Raw genomic sequence first — 21302 nt, 5'->3', positions numbered from 1 at the left:
AAATTTTGAATTTACCGGGTGACAGTAAAAACAAAATTTACAACATGACATGTAATTTTTGTATTTACTGACAACCGGTAAGTTCAAAATTTACAACATGACAGATCCATGGCACTTGATTCTACCTCTGATTTCAAAAGGTTTGCACTGCTCCTGATTTGTATTGTTTGAATGGTCTTTTAAGCTTGAATGCTGCACAGGTGCTTGTGGACAGGACCCCCATATACACCCTGGGTCCAAGAATATTTTTATTCGACTTTTTCCATACATTAATCTTCTATTCATCAAAATTTTCCCGAACTTTTCCGTAGACCTCTTGCCTTTCCCTTAATTCTGTAAGACTCGGAACTCGAGAGTTACCCGCTAGATGTCGTTTCTGCATCACTTCCGTATAATTTCTACTTTGACATTTCCAAATCTTACATTTTTTACGTTTGACGATGAATACTCGGATTATTGTGGAATGCATAGACAATTAAATAGCACGATTAAAGACAAAACAAGTTGCTGTCCTTTAAAAAAGGACTGCAATACGTGGACCATATGCATGTGTTTCGAAACGAAATTCGAAGAAAATTTCTAGATTTAGTGAGTTTACAAAGGTGTAATTAAGTTTAATCTTTTTACCTAATTTTCATCGTTATTTAAGTCTGCTTAATTAGGCTGTAATGATAAGAAAAATCATGACCTTGAAATGATATGAATATGAAATGTTGATTTAGGTATCTATCACAATTGTAATTTAGCCTTGAATTAAAAGAGGCTGAAGCGTGCAGGTATCGTAATCTCCATTGGTGTATCCAGGGAGGGGGGTTCGGGTGTTGGAACCCCCTATATTTTTGCAGAAAGAGGAAGAGAGAGAGAGAGAGAATGTTTATTCTGTAATATATATATTTTTTTAAATCTAGTATTTTCAATAAAATATTAAGTACTTCAATCTCTGCCCTTTCTGCTCTCTAGATAGAGTTTTGCTTATTGCTTCCTCCGTGTACCTTCACAATACCGGTTCCGGGCCTCGACCACCCACATGTAACTTGAAATATTTCACTTTGGTATCATCGGAAGATTCCAGCGAACGAGCGTACGGCTATGCCATTTTTGGACCATCTTCTAAAGTAACTAACTTTAAGAAGTATGTATAAAAAGTCATGAAAGGAAGTATCCATAAGAGAATATTATCCTTTACAAAAATTTTGATATTTCTCATGCAAAATTTGTACATGACAATTAATTTAGTGTACAAATTTTGCCTAAGAAATATCAAAATTTTTGTAAAGGACAATATTTATCTCCTTATATTATGGTGATATTTTAATAAATAAAGAGAAAGGTTCAAAATGTGGGGGAGGGGGGCTCACTTCTTCTTTAAAAAAATCTTTTGTTAGAATTTGAATATATCTTTTAATTTACACTGGAAGCTCCCTCGCACTTTTTGTTGCGGAAAGGTTCAAAATACAGAAAATCAAACATTTAAAAGAAATCAAAATGTACCGAAAAGTTAGACGAAGCCCCCCCCCCCCTCCCTAAATAGGATTTTACAGGGTGGTGCACAGGTTGTTAATTTATTTATTTATTTCTGCTTGTCAACTCATTTTGGAGGTTGCCCCCTTTGAAAACCGTTGCTACGGGCTTGAATGTAAGTGCCTGTGGTGTGACTTAGAACTCCCCCCCCCCCCTTTACCAAAGGGTCTCGAGTTATCTTAAACAATTAATGCTAAGTTATCGATTAACTCGATCATTTAAAAACACAAAAAAGATTAATTTTGTGTGTGTGTATTTTTTCTCTGTCTCTTTTAAATAACGGAATGGTTAACATACAACACCTGCAATCGTAACTTCTCGGCAGAAGGTCTGAGAAGATGCAATTGACTGTGAAGACCTAGGCTATTTGGTCTTGCAAGCACAGGAGTGTGTACTGTTTGCTAGTGACGCTTAGACTGGTGACGGTATTTGCTACAGACATGAAGAACTATACACCAGTTTCATAACATGTACAGTTTTTTTTTCTAGTGAAAATTGGAGTAAATTAAAAGTCGAATATTTTGGATATGGGGTAACCCATATCTATTCTTGTTAAAACGACCGTCAATGCATCCATGGACGAGTTCATTGGTTACTCTGAAAGGTGGCACAGGTTTACCTTTCGTTAACATTTTTTACAATGATCTGCCTACTTTGAGTGATTGTACTTTTCTAGCAAATTTGTTAAATTTTATTCCCGATTGGCCTATAGTTTTGTCATTTAACTGAAAAAAATCGGGCTATTTCGATACATGTAATGCTTAACGATAGGACTTGACATCTGTACTAGATTTATACGGAAATATCCTATCATTGGAAAGATAGATGGTACACGTGTAGCACAGATCTGTAGTACGCAGAATTTTTTTGGGATGTTTCTCCCTCTCCCCCACATGAAACACATTGCTACAGGCCTTTATCAAGCTATATTTGGATTGCTGTCTATCAAATAATTTTGCAAACCTTGATGCACAAAACTAATGCCGGTAAACATGGCAAATGACTATCTTTTAAAACGTAGAGTGGTTTTAATTCAACATGTTCAAGCTGTTAAGCTATCTCTATAAGTTCTTCCTACTTATTTAAAATGCTTGTACCATAGAATTTAGTTTGTATATAAGGATATATGCATTAAAGAGAAATTCAGATCTTGGTTACGCCAAAGAATACATAAATACGATGTGCAGATTTTAGAGCGAGGTTTGCCAATGATTGGCATATTCTAATTCGAAGAGGGCGAATTGTTCTACGGGCAAGTTATCTTATAGGCGAACTCTCTAACATCCTCGCGCATGCGTAGCCTGACGTAAGCCCATGGCATCCGGTTTAACTCCGCTAATATATTTTCTGCGTGGACCTCAGGGTCCACGCAAAAATATCTACCGAAACAAGATATAATAACATATTTTGGTAACATGTAGTAGGTATATGATATTTTAGGCCCGATTTCCAAGAGGGGTCCAGTGTTAATAAATGGAAGTGACTTACCTTCTCTATTTCATAATACCGCAGGTATGATTTTTTAATAGAACATTAATTGTTCTACGTTACTTTTTGGATTTTTCATATGGAATACATTGTAAATGTGTACTAGAAGATTAATGTACGGAAAAAGTCGAATAAAAATATTCTTGGACCCAGGGTGTATATGGGGGTCCTGTCCACAAGCACCTGTGCAGCATTCAAGCTTAAAAGATCATTCAAACAATACAAATCAGGAGCAGTGCAAACCTTTTGAAATCAGAGGTAGAATCAAGTGCCATGGATCTGTCATGTTGTAAATTTTGAACTTACCGGTTGTCAGTAAATAAAAAATTTACATGTCATGTTGTAAATTTTGTTTTTACTGTCACCCGGTAAATTCAAAATTTATAGCATGAGAGATCCTTTTCATGCTAGCACTTACCCCGACACGAGACCTTATACGGTCTCATCCAAAGGACCGATCTCCACATTTTACTACTTATCCAAACTGCACATAAAACATTCTCAATGAATTTTTTAATCATTGTGTTGAACCTAACAAATTATTCCGACTCGCTGTATGGTCTGAAAAAACATGGCTGAACTTATCCATTCAGAAACCCACAGATTGGGATTGCTCTTAACCAGTGTGTGTTATGGCCTTGATGCAAGGTCATTTGGTCGAGTCAAGGTCACCGACAGAGAAACTGTAATTTCGCTACTGTATTTGTACTAGTGAAATATTGCTGGTATCATGCAGAGTGTGACATGGCCTTGACTCAAGTTCAGGGTCACTAAGGATAAGGTGTTTTGACTGTATGTATGGACTAAAAGAACGTGTCACTGTGAACTTTTCAAGTCGGTAACACACAGATTGGGTTTTATGACAAGAGTGTGTCATGGCTTGACGCAAGGTCATTTGGAATGTTCAAGGTCAGCTACATTCCTTTACAATTTTTCCTAGCGAAATATTGTAAGTTGCTTCCCCTTACAAGATTGCTTACATGTATAACTTTAGAATGTGGCATGACATTGACTCAAGGTCACTTCTTCCTTCCGCAGCTCCAACGGAAGACCTACTCGTTGCTTTGCAACGAGCTCGCTCTAGTTTTCTTTTATAATTTCATTTTCTTCTTCAGAGCCACTGGGCAAATTTCAACCAAAATTGGCACGAGTATCCTATGTTAAAATTGATTCAGGTTGTTCAAATTAAAATTCACTGACTTTTAAATGGGGAGATAATCAAGAAAAGGCAAAATTGTATGTCATAAATAATCTTCTTCGCAAGAACGACCTGGCCAAAATATATACTGAAATGAATGCTTCCTAGTGCACGATCAAGTTTAATGACATCATGGTCCCGAGGGTAGGCTTGGGCTACAATAGGAGAAAAATGTTTTTAAGGAAATATTTAGGAAATAAATAGTCTTCTTCTCAAGAACAGCAGGACCATGATTAGTATATTTATATGACCTCCGAGAATGGGCATTAGCTACAATTGGGGGTCAAAGTTTTCATGGGACAATAACAATTTTCTTCTCAAGAACACAGGGACCATGATTAGTGTTATTAATCTGCCAGCATCTCAAGGTAGTGCAAATTCAAGTTTGTTCAAATCATTACCATGGGGAAAGGATGGATCAATGGGCGATCAAAGTTTCAAAATGGCATATATAGGAAGATATGATCAAAAATCTTTTAAAGTATAGCTTACGGTAGCCTCATGGTAGGACATTCGCCTCTTGATCGAGACGTAGTCGTAGGTATAGTGACTGTTCCTTCACCAAATGCTCGGCACTAGAGGTGAAAGTTCACGGATTTTTCGGATGAAAAACTTAAAAACCGATGTTTGAAATTTGAAATGGAAATTAACGACAATCTTACCGATCAGATATGGTGTGTGCCGTAGTACATGTACGTGCCTGGAAGAACAAGACCTTTGAATAAATTTAAAAAGGATTATCTTCTTCAAACACAATTCCGAAAGGTGTACAGGCTCATATCAAAATTTCTAAATTGTAAAGTCTTTGTTGTCCTGTGTATCTTCTGTATTTCAGAGGATAATTCGACTTTTTTAATGTTCCCGCGAGCTTCCTTCAAACGTTCGCGATCGGTTGCTCATGTGTTTCCTGCAATTTTCCTTCAAACGTGTAAAGTTCTTCAAAATTTTCTGCAAGCGTGCAGCCATTGCCTTAAAGTTAGTCGCAATATTAAAGCTAGCTACAAACATCTTCCAACAAAAAAGCAACAATTGTGTTTCCAGCAACCTTGCAGCAGGTTTGACGCAGATCTGCAGCAAACAAAACAGTTTGGTAAGGTTTCTTTTTATATAATATTTATATAATATTGTCCTTTCGATTTATATATTTTCTTCATCTTGAAAATATGATATATAATTTTTTTTTGTCACTTTTTTTTTGTAAATCTAGAGATTTATTGATCAGAAAATTAAATTTAATACTTGATTGCTACTATCTAAAATATTTACATCCACTTTGTCTTTAGATGTAAGATGTATAAGACAAAACATTGCACTTCTTTACATATTTAAATTTTTTGATGTTCGATACCAACGATTAGTTTAAAATGTCTAAAATATATTAAATAACTATGAAGTATGGTCCTCACCTGAAAACACCGTGTAATAAATTTTTAAAAGAAAAATAAATTGTTTTGCTTATGTTTTTAATCATTCAAATCACAAGTTCATCAAACGTTTTTTTTTAACATACCTATGGAATAAGCAATGACCAAACCCTTAGCATATATATTTACACTTTACTACCTAAGAGAACATGGGGGGGGGGGTTACAATAAAACAAGGCAAATTATTGTTAAAAATGAGAATGATTAAAAAGAAATATTTACAAAAACCGACAGAATAAATAATTTTGAATTACATAATCTTCCGCATAAAATTACAGTTATTACTGTGCAGAAAGACAAGCATATAATGCTTAAAGTCGAGGAATAAAAACACCCCATTTACATATTATCACATGAGAATTTACATCTTTTTAAAATTTAATTGGAAAAACCAATTTTTGACATGATAAATAACAGTATTACGTTTTAAAAAAAATACAAAATTTATATGCTTCTTGGTTAATGAATTCTACTTCATAGTTTATAAAGAGAGTTTGAGTCCCAGTTCCATTGCAGAAAGATAAACAGGTAAGAAATTTTTAAAACTGTTATAGAATATCACACATTTTCTGATACATAGCAACATAGCATAAAATCATATTCTTTTAACATAAATGTAATTAAAAAAATATTTAATTACTATATGTTCACATTTATTTTCAAGAATATCGTTTTACATGGATATTTCTACGAATTTTTCCCTAGAATGATAATTCTTATTCATTCAACAGAATCATCTGATAAATATATACCCTAACGTACATGTACCACGTACAAAGATCAGTTTCTGAGACTTTTACTGTGTAATTGTGCTGAACACTAAAATGGCACTCATTTTTAAAAAATTTTAAAAATCTTTTAAAAGGACACATCATAGTTAACTATAAATTTTGATACGAAGTTATAACTACATGTATGTGATTTATTTTATTATTAAGTGAGGTTTTTCTTTCTTGTTATTTTTTTTTTCAGAATGACTAATAAAATTCTTGTCCTGTGCACTTTTAAATTTCTTTGCTTTACGGTAAGTACTTTCAAAATTTTCAAATAATATTGTTAATAAGCGTATGTACAAGCTTAAGTATATTTCAACCTGTGAAGAACAAATCAGATTTTATTTAAATGATGATATTATAACATTCGTTATCGTCTTTGACGAAAAAAAAGCGAATGCTCAAATACTCTTTTAATTACCATTTGTATTATTGATATGCAAATATTTTTTTATTTAAACTTTTCTCAAGTTGTCATTTCATTTGTACTTATAGTCATCTTACGCCATTACTGCAGACGATATTTTACGAGAGGCAAGGAAACATATCAACAGTGACAAATGGAGTTATGCAAGCTGTCATAAACTTCTTTGTGGTAAAAACAAATGTAATATCTTTGTTGATGATGTCCTATCAAATGTGGGAGCGAAACGTCCAAAAAGGTCAAAACATTCAATGACTCTCAGCATGATTTATTATCAATTCGATGTACGGATTTGTGATATTTTCTTCTTTTTTTTCTTTTGCAGGGATTCCTTCTTTTATCCCGCCATAGGTGCCAATGAATGGGGGAAGTCTAATTCTGAATACATATTAAATACCGGTTGCTATCAACATATCCCAAGTTTCAGCAACAGACAGAAAGGAGATGTTATAGCCTTTCCAGTAGATGCTGGCAGTGGTCATGTTGGTATTGTGTCTACTGGGAGTCAGTACGTCAGTGCTGGTCAATATATTGTGGAGGAGAAAGACATTCCAACTGACAGAAGTAGAACGATATGGAGATATAGATACACGAAAACGGGGTGTTGAAGCAAATATACCTAACAAAAAATGTCTCAGGTTTTTTATTCTAGGTCGAAAAATGGCATCTGAATAATAAAGTTTCTCTTGTTTATCATACCTGTATCTATTGCATTGATTTTGCAACTTTTTTTTTCAATTCCAAAAATAATTTGCTTATACGTGACTTATAATTAAAATTATTGGCACATGTATATGTTTATTTTTTCTTTCTTATCTACGTCTTAAGCTGACAATTTTTATATATTGTGGAATCATCAGATTTCGTGGTTACTTAATATTTGTGGAATTCGTGAGTAATTTGCATCTACGAATTCACACCCTCAACAAATTAATAATTTGGGGTTTAAGAGTTGATACTGTGCAGATATAAGTGAGTGCACGACCCCCCCCCCCCCCCCAACCTGTAAATTTTAGGAAAACCACAAAAATTGGTCTCCACAAATTAAAAGATTCTACAGTATGTATAACAAACATGTAAATAAATAAAAGCTACAAAGTTATTTTTCATTTTAATGGTATATTAATGTTTTGATGGAAATGGTAACCGGCATAATCTCAAAATCAATTCTTGAAAATCTCTCACACTAGGTATATACATGGTAAGTCCCGATGGACCCTGAATTACTTGGAATATTATTTGAATCAAATGTTATATTTTTATCGCAAAATATGCAAATTATTAATTTCATCAAGGTATTTCATTTCGAAAGGAAAATGAATTAAACATCTATTGGGATTCGGAACAAAGACCCTAACTTTTATCTTTTGTAAAACTGATGAGAATTCATGTCAAGACCTAGAACATTCAAAACATTCACTGTGCAGAGTAAATGTATCTAAGGTTTTCAAAAAAAAACAAAACAAAACAAAAAAACAAAAAAATAAAAACAAAACAAACAAACAAATCCAACCAGAGTAAAGGTAAAAGTAGAGGACGATAATCATTTATCAAAACTGCACTTTGATCAGTGATGCCAAAAATTTTTAATGGTGAGCATCAGACTGTGAAAACGTTCCAAGTGCCACCAACAGTCATGTTTTAAACAAAGGGCTAGCAAAAAGTTTTTAAAAAAATGGAGAGATTATAATTGAGTCCTAGAATTGTAAAGAGTCGTGACGGAAAAAAAAGTTATTGAATCCTTATCGTTTTAGGACGGGGAAACTGAATCTAAAGTGACTCTGAAGTGTAGGAAAACCTATTCTGAAGCTAAACTATTAGACTATTTACATCAATCGTCAAGTTTTCGACATTTGATTATTTATAATATTTTTAAAGATATCCTTTCACTAATCATTTTTTTCATAACTTTTTTTGTTTCATCGAAATACATGTACAAACTGTATAGAAATGATTGACAGTAAAATGAGAAAAACGAGAAAATTCGTCGTATTACTGAACTAAGTCGATTAAAGAGATATTAATTGTCTTCAATAATAGAAGGTGCTTATATGCATAACAATTATTAAAGGTTGAATCTTTTTCTCTTACAGTTTTTTTTAACAAATGAAAAAGTCAAGATAAAGAACAGTAATCCATCTCAAAAATTACCAGTTTGGCTGACTTGTTTATTGACTATTGTAAGGGCTTTGTTTTTATTCTGAATTTTACTACGGAATATTCCGTCTACCTGATCAATACACAGGGCTCACGACGGGTGTGACAGGTCAATGGGGGATGATTACTCCTCCTAGGCACTGATCCCACCTCTGGAATTTCCAGGAGTTCCTGTTTTATGCCCTCTTCATAGATTTGTATTGTTTATAGATATTTTTTTTTAGATTAATCACAATGAGTGAAAAATTCTTGAAGGGGACTTAAATAAAATTAAATTGATTACTGTTCGTTATCTTTACTTTTTTCAATCTGATAAAAGACACAACTCACCACCCCCACCACCCAAAAAAAGATTTGTCTTACCAGCTGAGCTGAGAGACATATCAAAATATAATTAATTATGTACCATATGTAGAATTTTTATCAGTAGTACTTCTTTTCTAGAGCAAAAAATATTTCAAAGAACGATTACCGGCAACGACCATAAAATCTTTTACGTAAACTAAAAATGTAATCTTGTTAATATACATTGTATATATATATATCAAACGGCAGTAAGCAACGTAAAGTATTTAACAATTCTGAGAGGTATAGGTTTTGTCAACAATTTTTAATTACAACATAATTGAAAATATCAAACACAAAAAACCCAATTACATGCATTAAGCATGAAAGTATTCTGTACATTATAACCCTGGATTCAATGAATTTGAATGCACAACAAATATGTATTCTTTTCTTACTCAATACCTTAAGAAAAAAAAATTCTATACATGTCAAATGTATTGTTTATTGAATATGTCCTTAGCTTCTTCTGTACTTGAAGAGTACTTTAAATGAATAGGATTTTTTTTCAAATCAATTAAGTTTAAATATCCCTTTCAACTTAAACATTAATCCTTATGATTAAATATATCCTTTCACCACTTCATATTTTACAATAAAATGGATATTTGATGTTTTTGAAGCTAGAGAATTATGACCCTCTTTAAGGATGGTATTCTTGAAATGAAAATTAAAAGAAAAAAACATTCTGACAGTATTGCCTCACCAATATTAGTCCCCTACCGGCAAGTGTAATCTGGTTCCCATTAAAAATCAAAACTGCAATAATTCAGTAAGCGGGACGAAATGCAACCTTGATCTATAACTCATTAAGGTAAAGTCACATACGAAAAATCCGCTCATTATTTGCAAGCGTTCAGAACAACAAAAAAAATGCGGAAAACCCTAAAAAAAAATTGAGATAGTAAAGGTCAAAAATCAGTGAAGTGGAACGAAATGTAAACTTGATATGTAACTGATCAGGATACACTCACAAACCAAAATTCGGCTCATTATCTGCAAGCGCTTAAAAAAAGTGCGAAAACCAAGTGAGACAGGCAGACGAAGGTATAGACGCGAAGGTAACTTATAGTCCCCTCCGGTTTCACCGGAAGTAGTCAAAAATAAAAAAAAAAGAAATGTTACTCTTTAAAACGGGTTCAAGCTCAAAAATACTAATCCTTTTAGATACCGTCATCTTCCAAAAAATCGTTTTCATTTTCGGGTAAACTTTTTGTAGTTGTCGTAGTTAGGATAATATATCTATCACAATCTTTATAACAATGACGAAATGATAGAGTACATCTATCTCCGCAGTTATTCTTGTCCTGATCACAATCGCCCAACGCACATTTATAGTAGCTGTCCCCACATAGGGCTAAACACTCATCTTTTGTCTTTGGCACAGTTCTCTGTTCTATTTCTGTCCCTCTGACTGTGTTATATGCTTGCATCACTGTACATTCCATTATTAGTAAATGAAAAATTATCCAAGAAAACATGGAAAGTTCTTGAGACGCTGTGATTAATAAGTCCTTTTAGATCCTGAAATTAAAAAATATTAAATAACTGAAAGAAATTCTTATTTTCAGGTTTATATATGGAAAAATAACATATTGGACATACCTCTTTTATTTCTGTACAAACGTTAACAGGAACTGAAATTTATATAGCCCATGTAACTTAAACAGTTATAGTGTTATCTTTAAACCACAACAACACAAAGTGATAAATGTACATATAAAATCAGTTATACAAAGTACTATCATATATATGTATCTACTTGAAGTAATGCAAATAAATCCTATCATGTACATGTATATGACCTTATTGGGCCTATTTTTATCTTATTCCTGCACAGTATTCGTTTATTTCCTTCTAGTTATATAAACACCTTGTTAGCAAACTCTTACCAGTAAATGTATAACAATCAAATCCGTATAATATAATTCTAGAGAAAAAAGCTGCAAGATCTAAGGACTGACATTGTATGATCAACATTTGTTTAATTAAAAAAAAATTAAAAGTATACATGTAATTTTTTTCCCATTTTATGTGCATGTTGGGGGGAGGGGGAGATGTTGACAAATAAATGTTTGTACATAATAGACCGACATGGTTTCAAAATCACTAAAAATGTAATGGACTCTTTTATTAGTATATGTAAATTAGTAGCAAAAATGTATATTCATGTATATACGTTGGATATACGTGTAATTGTCATATTATTATATCGATTATTAAATAAGTTAACAACCCAGCACTCTCCTTCCTCAATACAAGTTTAAGTTTATAGGTTGAAAAGAAACAAAAGTAAAAGAAAAAGAGAGACCAGGTAGATCATTTCAATTCATAAACACAGTACAAGTGTACTTTTGTTTTGCAGCCACTTAATGAGCAGTTTGCGTACCAAAGATTTTTTTTTTTTGTGGAGCTACATCTGGGCGATCATTTAACTATACAATCCAAACTTCAGGGAATTAAGAAGCACAAATAATCAAACAGGCGGTTGGTAAGATTTCTGGTGTTTGATGTTTTAGTGAATTTGAAGTTTTTTCTCTCTTTCATGGAAAATAATCTTTGCAGAAATTTTAACTTTTCAATTGGATATGAAATCAAGTGAAGTAATTCTGTTACAACATGCTACACTATCTTGTTTGGTTCGCAAGGTTTTTTTTCTTCAAATTGTTGTATTAATTACAAGTCTATGACGATTGTAAAATCATTCACAAGGGTTTCTTTTGAGTCCAAAAAGGTCTATGCCGCTTTATAAAAATTTCACTATTCAATAGCACATTGTTTTAAAATGCACAGCAAATTTCATTTAAAGACGCAAAATGTAGCATTTACGGTTATATATGGTATTGCCTTAAAGCCTGTGAATGTAAACATGAATACATCATAGGAACTACTTTTTTTTAAATACTCTATAATGTATATTGGTATGGCTCAATTTATTTAAAACAAATACGCTTATAAATTGTTGTAAAAACAGAACAAGTGCATGTGTTGTCAATTAGTTCCCTCTCAATATTCATTCACCTTTAGAAGTCAAAAAGACTTGCATCTATTAAACACACCAGTCCTGAAATGAAATATATGGAGAGCATATATAACGAAGAGCATTCAAGCTTAAAATTCCATTCAAACAGTACAAATCAGAGGCAGAGCGATCACGGATTTCTAAAACATCAGAGGTGGGATCAGGTGCCATGGAGGAGTGAGCATCCCATGCCGACCGGTCACACCCGCCGTGTGTTCCTTGTCATGATCGGGAAATAAAGGGAAATCCGTCGACAATTCAGTGTGTAAATAATGGCCTAACAATTAGTATGAAAACGTCAGTCAGTATTTGACTTAATGATAGATTGTATTTGCTGAGAATATCGTTGTATCGATCATAGAACTTACGAAATGATGACCCAGATTGAGACTCTTGATATTCTTGTTTCCTCAACTTCATTTTCCTCAACTTGATTGTCAATAATTTTCCTAGTTTTAGAAATTGTTCATACGTAGAGTATGCGCGAAACAACTGAGAGATATGTACCTTGTATGCAGGTAATAAGGATAAGGGTAAGGAGTTGAATTTATAATAAAGATGAATGGAAATTACATTTCTGAAGAAAATTAGAGCGTCGAATTCTAATTTTCCCTTCCCACGTTTTGAGCATGATCTTCGTTATCTTCCAATTTCATTTGTTTTTATATCTTTTCTTTATATTATTTTAATTGAAACACGGAGTTTCTTTCACGGTTTGTATTTGCCTTTCCATATCTCACAAGAGAAGTAGTGTCCTAGGACCAAAAAGTAAGTCAATTTAATTTTTTTTAATTGTATCTGAATGGGTAACTATCCTTCTAGAAAAATAAGGGGGGGGGGTGGGGGGAGAATGTTAAAAACTGATTTTAGATAAATCCATCAAAGGTTGTTACATGTTAAGATTTCATCAGAAAATATACTACGTATTTGATTTCAATATATATATCTTATATTGTATTTATAATAATTTAAATGGACGAAACTAATGAAATCAAATAAAAAGATATATAGTCCTTCACTTCTCTCTTGTCATCACAGGCGATAAAAGTATGCATTATTTTATATACAAGTGACATGTTTCCATTTCACGATTCACGATCCGTATCCTGAAATATGTTCATGTTTTTTTTTTTTTTTTTTTTTTTTTTTTTTTGTTTGTTTGTTTGTTTTTTTTTTGTTTTTTGTTTTTTTTTGTTTTTTGTTTTTTTTTGTTTTTTTTTTTTACGTTTTAAAAAAGAAAGTATTAATGTAAAAAATAAATCGAAAACAACAAAATATTTCATTTTTTAAACTCTAGTCATATATCTGTCATTTTTTGAAGAAAAAAAAACATTTAACAGCGGTCGCAGTGCGTTTTCAAAAGTCAAATATGGAGTGCCGCACGGAGACAAATCAACGGCACAAGATGTAGTTTGAAAAGCTGTCAACGAGATCTATGCAACAGAAGCAATGATGTTTTAGCTTCCGTGGGAGCCAAAGGCCCAAGGAGGTTGCTTAAAAATTTAACTTCATTTTGCATTGATTCTTTTTCGATTGACAGAATCACTTAATTCTTTTATGTACAAATGAATTTGCAGAAGCTGGTGGCGATATTCACCTATTGGGGCTAACGAATTGGGAAAATCAAATTCTGCATACGTACTGGATACAGGTTGTTATGAGCATATTCCTGAAATCAACAACAGACAGATTGTCGATGTCATAGCCTTTCCTTACCCACAGGGCTCTGGGCATGTTGGTATTGTGTCATTTGGCATTCGGTATATAAGTGCCAGAGAAAACAAGGCAATACCTTCGGATAGAAAAACTACAATATGGCGCTATCAATACACCAAGAAGGGATGTTAATCTCCAAATTAATTAAAGCACACTTTTTCATGTTGTCGTTTGTGCTAATTTACATATGGAAACATTTTAAATCATTGAAAATATGTCTAGGTATGAGTAATTTATACCAAATATCATGTGTACCAAGGAAGGGGAATTGTAAAAGATAGACACAAACACTTTTTATAAATAAGTAACTGCATGTTGTTTCAGTGAAAGAAAAGGGAATTCTGCAATATATATACTTCATGAATGATTTTTTTCTATATAGCTATTTTTAATTGCAGATGTTCAAACAGTAACAGCTGTGAAATGTTTAAAAATATCTACTTCTAGTAACATGTACATTGGATCAATGAAAGTAAAGTCTCGATCAAAATTGAATACGATTCTGAATTATTGTGGTCATTTCGTTTACTTTACTTTAATCAAGTTAATCGATAAATGCCTCATAGAAGTGCATTATAAATCTACGTCTTTATAAAAGTTGTCATTACATTAATTATATGTTCATTATCGTTTATTATACTCTCGGGCCGCGTACCATGCGCTCATGCAAATGGTGGGCTCTTAAACTATAAAAAGTCAGTTTGTTTCTCAAGAAGCCACGTTACTTCATTTGATATTTTTTTCTTCTTTGAATGTTACTTTTCCCCACGTGGAGTTCATGTTCAGTGGGGATGAACGACTTGAATTTTAATGTTTCGACTTCACTCTATAATCAACCTATTTTAGGAAGTATCTACAACACCCCTTATTTTCGAAGTAAAACTAGATGATTTCAAAAGACAGTAATACCAGCACTAAAGTGATTGCCTCTAATAAATGTACTCCCGTTTATATTTGAGTAACTAGGGAAGAGGCCACAATATTTGTGAAAATGACACAAAAATATACTGTCGTTGAATGTTAAATTGCTCAAGTGAACATGTGCCTCATCATGGGCCTCCTACATGGGTATTTCTATAGCTAAGTTCATTACCGGTCTGAAATTACAGAATTAAGTCCAATTTAAAAGAAATTTCGAAAAAATATTTTTATAAAAAGAAAAAAAAAAGGAGGGTTGTGTAAACTTTCGGCTCATAACTGGAACCTATTGATTTTATTGTCAATACAACAAATATATATTATAAATAAGCGTATATACTTCTGCATAATTTTTGAAAGAATTTTGAAATTCTATTGAACATTCCTTGAAGACTGATGAGCATGCAAATATTTTATGTTCTGAGAACTATTTGATAAATTATTAACCACGCAGTACAGTTAAGGTATCAAATGGAAATATCGGCGAATTTTTTCGACAGAAAATACATTCTTTACAAGGATGGGCGATTCTTTTTAGGCCTTTACTATTATCGGAAAAATGTAATGTGGCTGAAAACTACATGTTGAGGACGTTTATATTTCTTATTTAGATTTGTCACGTAATATGGCAGTCACGTGATTTTAGCAAATATACCTGCAGTATTGAGGTCATCTATAAATTCCAATATTGCAAGGGCATAACCAAGTTAAAAATTTAAGTTTAATTTAAAATTATTTTCAACACTCTTTGTAGTTTGTAAAAAGTGTTGCGAACCTATATAGATTCTACTATATAATTGCTAAAATTACATTTGTAAGACCGTATGTTGAATATTTTGCTCGTCAAGAACATTAAATGTAGATATAATTAATTCATTTGCAAGATTTCATCAGGTTCGCAGCACTTTTCAAATATCTTCATACCTCTTGAGTTTACGTGTAAAAGCTTGTCATAATTCATTGAGGGTACGCCCTTGCAATATATCGATTTATTACGACCCTTTTATTACCCTTCAATGAATCTGCATACAAATGTACGGCAGTTTCACTTGTCTAGGGAATGTATGGGAAGTATATAAATAAAATCATAAAACAGACATCGCATCCAAGTTAATGGCCTCTTATATATCTGCAAATAATATTTTATTTAATTACAAAACACATTTTTTCAACTGATCCGGCTCTCACTGCATACAAACTGCGTCAAATTTTACGATATGTCGTCACATTGACAAGTGCATTGCGATTAGTGAATTGTTTATATATTGCTGTGTGGGATTTAACCAACGACAAAAATACATGCAATAGTAAGTATTGATGTAGTTTAAAGCTATTCAACAATTTAAAATAGCGTATCATTTCATTTTGTGGTAACTTGAAGAACATGGTTTTGTGTGTGTGTGTGTGTGTGTGTGATGTCATAGTAAGCATTTCCCGTAAAAATTACGCCCCGCCTCCTTACTGCAGCCTTAACTGTGCTGCGCATTTAGCGGAAATTATTGAGTTTGATATCATTGGAAAGATCACAAAAAATACACACATATTGTGACGTCACTTTGCAATTTTTATGACGTAATAACTCCGAAAACGACGTCAGAATTCCATGTGTTTCGCATACTGACCGTAAAAATGACATAACAAGAGACAAAATTTCAGTGAATTAAAATTTTAAAGTCAACTTATGTTCATTACTCGGATGCACGCCAACGGACACAAATACCAGTTGAGAGAATGTTTCCATAGACTTCAGTCTATCATATGACTTTTTTTTTTAGGAGATCCTATAGTTCTGAGGGGGTTTAAGCATATGTCAAACATCACATGTTTTTATCGAATCTCGCTCAAAATATTGCGTAAAAAAGACCTAGCTGTGATGACAAGGTTGAAAATCAAAGGAGAATTGTGGACGGTGTTACAAAATTTGCTGGCATTAATGCGTCAGGTGTTTTAACCAATTTTGTGGGAACGATTATATCTCAAGAGACGTTAAGTTAAGAGTACCCTATATTTTCTAGTAAAAACCAAAATGGCACCGGCATAGTTGTAACCCCTCCGTAACTCAATATATTCGAAAATTTTAACTCATGGAAAATAAATAAGATTGTATATGGCAATGAAACTCAGATTCTTTTTTTTGAGCCGAAAGTCAAAACCAGTAGTGAGTTTTGGAGAGCCAAAGTTGAAATACTATATGAAAAAAATACGCACAGGAAAAGGTCCCGGGGATGACTTTTGTACGTTTTATTCCTTAAAGGTAAGAGTCATGTTACTCATGATTCATTTGTGGAAAACTGCATTGATACACTTCAGTTTTATACAGAACAGGTTTTGTTTAATACAGTGGAGAGCTATATAATAGACCGAAAGTCCAGCTGTATTATGTAAATAAAAATCTTAAATGAATGCCTATGATAGCATAACCGTACATAAACAGTGCTTATAAACCAACCATGAAATGAAATTTGGAATTGCTGATAAACAGTACCATTTTCTCAGTGTTGCTCTACCTCCATACAAATTTTACTTGAAATATTTTTTCAAAGAGGCCTTTGACAGCACTTTTCCGATCTTCTCATGTGGACAAAAACGCGACTTCTCAGTATGCTACACAATCGAGATTCTGACGTCATTTTCGGAGTTATTACGTCATAAAAACAAGAAAGTGACATCGAAATAAGTGCAAATTTTTCAGCTCTTTTCAATGGTATCAAATTTATAAACTTCCGTGAAACAGTTAATATTTTATCAAACAGTTCTCAGAACTTTTCAAATGCCCCTCGTAAGATTGATATCCATGCATCTTAAGGGTCAGTAGTGCAGGTTCAAGTTTGAGCAAATCATTGTCCCAGGATGCAGCAGGATAGAGACACAAAAATGTGGATCCACGTTTACATGTCATTGTTAAAGAAATAAAGTGAGCAGGGCCACACCAACTCCTAATAATAAGCAATGAAATATGGAGATAACGAACAGTAATCAAGCGTAAACATCTATTGAACAACATAAATCGGAATCAGGGCAAAGAAAGACCTCTAAAAACATTAATGGTGGGAGCATCTCGTGTCGAACCTTCACACCTGCCGTGTGCTCCTTGTTAAGATCAGACAAACAGAAAAATCCGTAGACAATTCAGTGTGTAAAATGTCAGAACAATTCGTAAGAAAAACTGCTGTCAGCATTCAACTTAAAGATAGATTAGTTTTCCTGACAAGACCATTGTACCGACCATAGAATTTGCAAAATGTTTGATTCATAGGAGACTGTTAAAATCCTTGTTTGTCAATAGTTTGCCTTGCTTTAGAATTTGTTCATTCGTAAAGCATTCTCTTGCGTAGTTATTGAATCAAATGGAAGAAATAAATTCCATATGCAGGTGATACGGGTATATTAAAATTGCTACATTAATAAGGAAAATTCACGATAGAAAAATTGAATGAGAAGGCATCACGTTTATCATATAGTTGTTTTATTATAGGTTACTATTAACGTCTTTTTCTAGCAAAATATCGAAATATGAAACAGATATGTCAGACGCTGGGCTTAAATTTCGAGTTCAAAGCAAACAATGTCGCAAATTCATTCTAAAAATTAGGATTTATTAGAAATCAAGGTATAGGATAAAAATTGGTTGGTTTGAAAATATTCAGAACATTTTGAATAATTGTGGACTATCTAATATTTGGCTCGAACAAAGTACAAGTAATTACAAAATGGTTAAAGATTAAAGTTTATTTCATATTACCGTATACCGTTCGAGGAATTTTTAGCGAGATGCAAATTAAGCTATTTGTCCTTAGAAATAAGAATTTTATTTTAGAGAGAAGTAATTTTAGCGATTTTATTGAGCGTAAATAAATAACATTAACCTCCTTTTCGGAATTAATTGTTAGCGATATCTAATTTTAGCGATCTCATCACCCTTGCTAAAAATGCCAAAATTGAAGAATCCTCGCTAAAATTTCTGCTTATACGGTAATTTGTCAATTCAAACAATGTTGGCAATCAATTATTCAAACCACTTTGCCAAGTCGTTTGAAAGTTTTTTTTTTCTATAGAAAGTAGGTAGTTGGTCATTATGCATTGGGTTTGGATCACAATGTGGAACGTGGAAATCGGTCCTTCTGATGAGACCCGAGACGAGGTCCTGTATTACAGTAGTGAGCACGGCAATAGTCGGCGTCTTAATATGAGTGATTAACTTCTCGAGGGACAAACACACTAACAAAAGTATTCAAACCTCGCATATACCAATAAATTATAGAACATATACAAATATAAAATATAGTTTGAAAGTTATCAAAGCGGATGTATTTATTTTTTGTAGAGTTCGAACTTGTAACCACTTTTTTACCAATTAAATGTTGACGCTGTGATTATATACAAACACAAAGGAAAATTTGTCCCCATCTATTCCAAGAGATGAATTTATTAGATACAAAAGTGCACTTCACTTCAAAAAGACAGAACGTTATGTTTTAACAGATAAACAAATAAAATGATGAACATAATACGTTTAAAACACATTATGAATTGTAATAAACAATGCTTCCTGAGAAAATTATGTTCATCTATAAATTAAATAAACGAAATGTGCTACCCGATCTGAAATTCCACTGCTTCACATCTATGCGTATAATAAACTAGGGAAACACTAACAGTTGATTTTCAAATTAATATATACAGTTAAACAAAATAAAATTCAAATTTACTCACAACCAAGAAAGCTTTGACAGCGTCATAATTCATTTAAAAGAAAAAAGTGTATTTGCTTGATTTGTGGTTACTTGTTAGGGTTTTTTAATATAATTATTAGTCTAGACAAGATAACTGATTACTTTTAATTCCTCCTTTGAATTTTCCACCAAATAAAGCTTATTGTCTCTGGACACGCTCACGTCTTGTGGACAGTGAAGGTTACAGTTGTCAATAAATCGGAGAAAGTGTCCGTTATGATCAATAATATGCACAAGGTTATTCAGAAAGTCGGTTATCAAAATATGAGACAAGCTGTCACATGCAAGGCCTCGGGGATTAAACTTATCTTTATATTTTGTCAAAGCTCGGTTTCCTTCATAACTGAAAATGAACTCTCCATCGCTATCAACAACTTCTACAGAGTTCTTATCCCAGTCAGAAATACATATATCAAAATTTGTATTTTCACAAATGAATAATGGGTTTGAGTACAAAGGTGTACTTATATCTTTGTACTGAATTTCCTGAGAGACTGTAGTCCCAGAATATCGGACAACTTTGCTTTGTTTTTCGTCATCTGTTTGCATTGAAACTAAAATGTCACCAGTAGAAGAGGAACATATAGCTAATGGTTTCCAACCATCAAGTGTTATTAGGGTTTTTATTGTGTTATTTTTTACAAAATTAACACTTCTGTCGCGGTTATCACTGTAAAACAAAGTGTTATTTTTCGAAACTGTTATATCAATGAGAAAATGACTCTCCGATTTTAATTTTGTCACATTTAACTCATTTCCAGTTGCGCTAAATTGTTTGATAGTGCTACTAGATCTAACGTAACAGTCATCCGATTCAAGACAACAGGAAATTTTTGGTGAGACTTTCAATCCAGTTCTCCATGTTCGTATTATTTCAGGTATTCTGAGGCCCTCTCTTTTGCTTCGAAGATTAGTCGCAGAGGGTATAAGATAATGACGCGTCTCTCTTCTGACAGAACAGGTGAGTGTCCCAAACAGCTGGCTTAATGCTTCTTGAGGAATCCTTTGAGACACGAAAGATGGAGGCGATAACTCGATTAATTTTTGCACTTCTGGGAATCTTTCATTCTCCGACTCATGTTTCAAAACGTTTTTAATGGTTTTTGTCTTCAGAAGATTCTGATTTTCTTTAGTAATTTTCTGAATCTCAGAGAGAATTGATTTCATATCTGAAATCTGCTTTCCTAAAATTGAAAGGTCTTCTTCCTCTATTTTCTTTGCTTCCTTCAGATGATTTTGAATGATTTTTTCTAGTTCTTGGTGGAGATAGGTCCCCTGCTCAATTATGTTTTCTCTCACCTCTTTGTGAGATCTTTCCTGAAGCATTTTTTTTATATTCTAGATCAGATATCAGTTTTTCGTACCCTGGTGCCAGGGAATGTTGAAGCTCTTCCGTCTCTTCTCTAAGCTTTTCTAACAGCAATTGTATATTTAATGAAATTTCAACCAGTTCATGATTTCTATGCGATTTTGATGCAAGGCATTTTGCACATACAGGTCTGTCGCAAACACTGCAAAACATAATACATCTTTCCATGTGGGTGTCACAGTTTAAAACATCAAAAACCTGTTCCGTTGGCCGA

The 21302-nt window shown here is 33.0% G+C and overlaps 2 protein-coding genes across 2 annotated transcripts; one reads left to right on the top strand and one right to left on the bottom strand.

The window, feature by feature from the left end:
* The first annotated feature begins 6140 nt into the window (after positions 1-6140).
* LOC133186035 (uncharacterized) lies at positions 6141-7524 on the top strand. The gene is made up of 4 exons (XM_061321312.1): positions 6141-6159; positions 6604-6655; positions 6900-7066; positions 7154-7524. The coding sequence occupies exons 2-4, from the start codon at positions 6605-6607 to the stop codon at positions 7434-7436; spliced, it is 501 nt and encodes a 166-aa protein (XP_061177296.1). The 5' UTR covers positions 6141-6159; position 6604; the 3' UTR covers positions 7437-7524.
* Positions 7525-19800: 12276 nt separating this feature from the next.
* On the bottom strand, positions 19801-21045 carry LOC133185084 (uncharacterized). The gene has a single exon (XM_061320143.1). It carries the CDS (start codon positions 21043-21045, stop codon positions 19801-19803), a length of 1245 nt encoding a protein of 414 aa, XP_061176127.1.
* Between the last annotated feature and the right edge of the window lie 257 nt (positions 21046-21302).

This window comes from Saccostrea echinata, unplaced genomic scaffold (assembly GCF_033153115.1).
Source record: "Saccostrea echinata isolate AGI-Se365-2 ecotype Australia unplaced genomic scaffold, CSIRO_AGI_Sech_v1 ptg000012l, whole genome shotgun sequence".
NCBI classification, from domain to species: domain Eukaryota; kingdom Metazoa; phylum Mollusca; class Bivalvia; order Ostreida; family Ostreidae; genus Saccostrea; species Saccostrea echinata.
The sequence above is the reverse complement of the archived record's forward strand: the minus strand, read 5'-3'. Positions and strand labels throughout refer to the sequence as shown.

Excerpts from the sequence above, each read along its gene's own strand:
- LOC133186035 (XM_061321312.1), top strand. The coding sequence starts at position 6,605 with ATGACTAATAAAATTCTTGTCCTGTGCACTTTTAAATTTCTTTGCTTT. Across the intron at positions 6,656-6,899 it reads TTAAATTTCTTTGCTTTACG|TCATCTTACGCCATTACTGC; the intron begins GTAAGTACTTTC and ends TTGTACTTATAG. Across the intron at positions 7,067-7,153 it reads GGAGCGAAACGTCCAAAAAG|GGATTCCTTCTTTTATCCCG; the intron begins GTCAAAACATTC and ends TTTCTTTTGCAG.
- LOC133185084 (XM_061320143.1), bottom strand. The coding sequence starts at position 21,045 with ATGCTTCAGGAAAGATCTCACAAAGAGGTGAGAGAAAACATAATTGAG.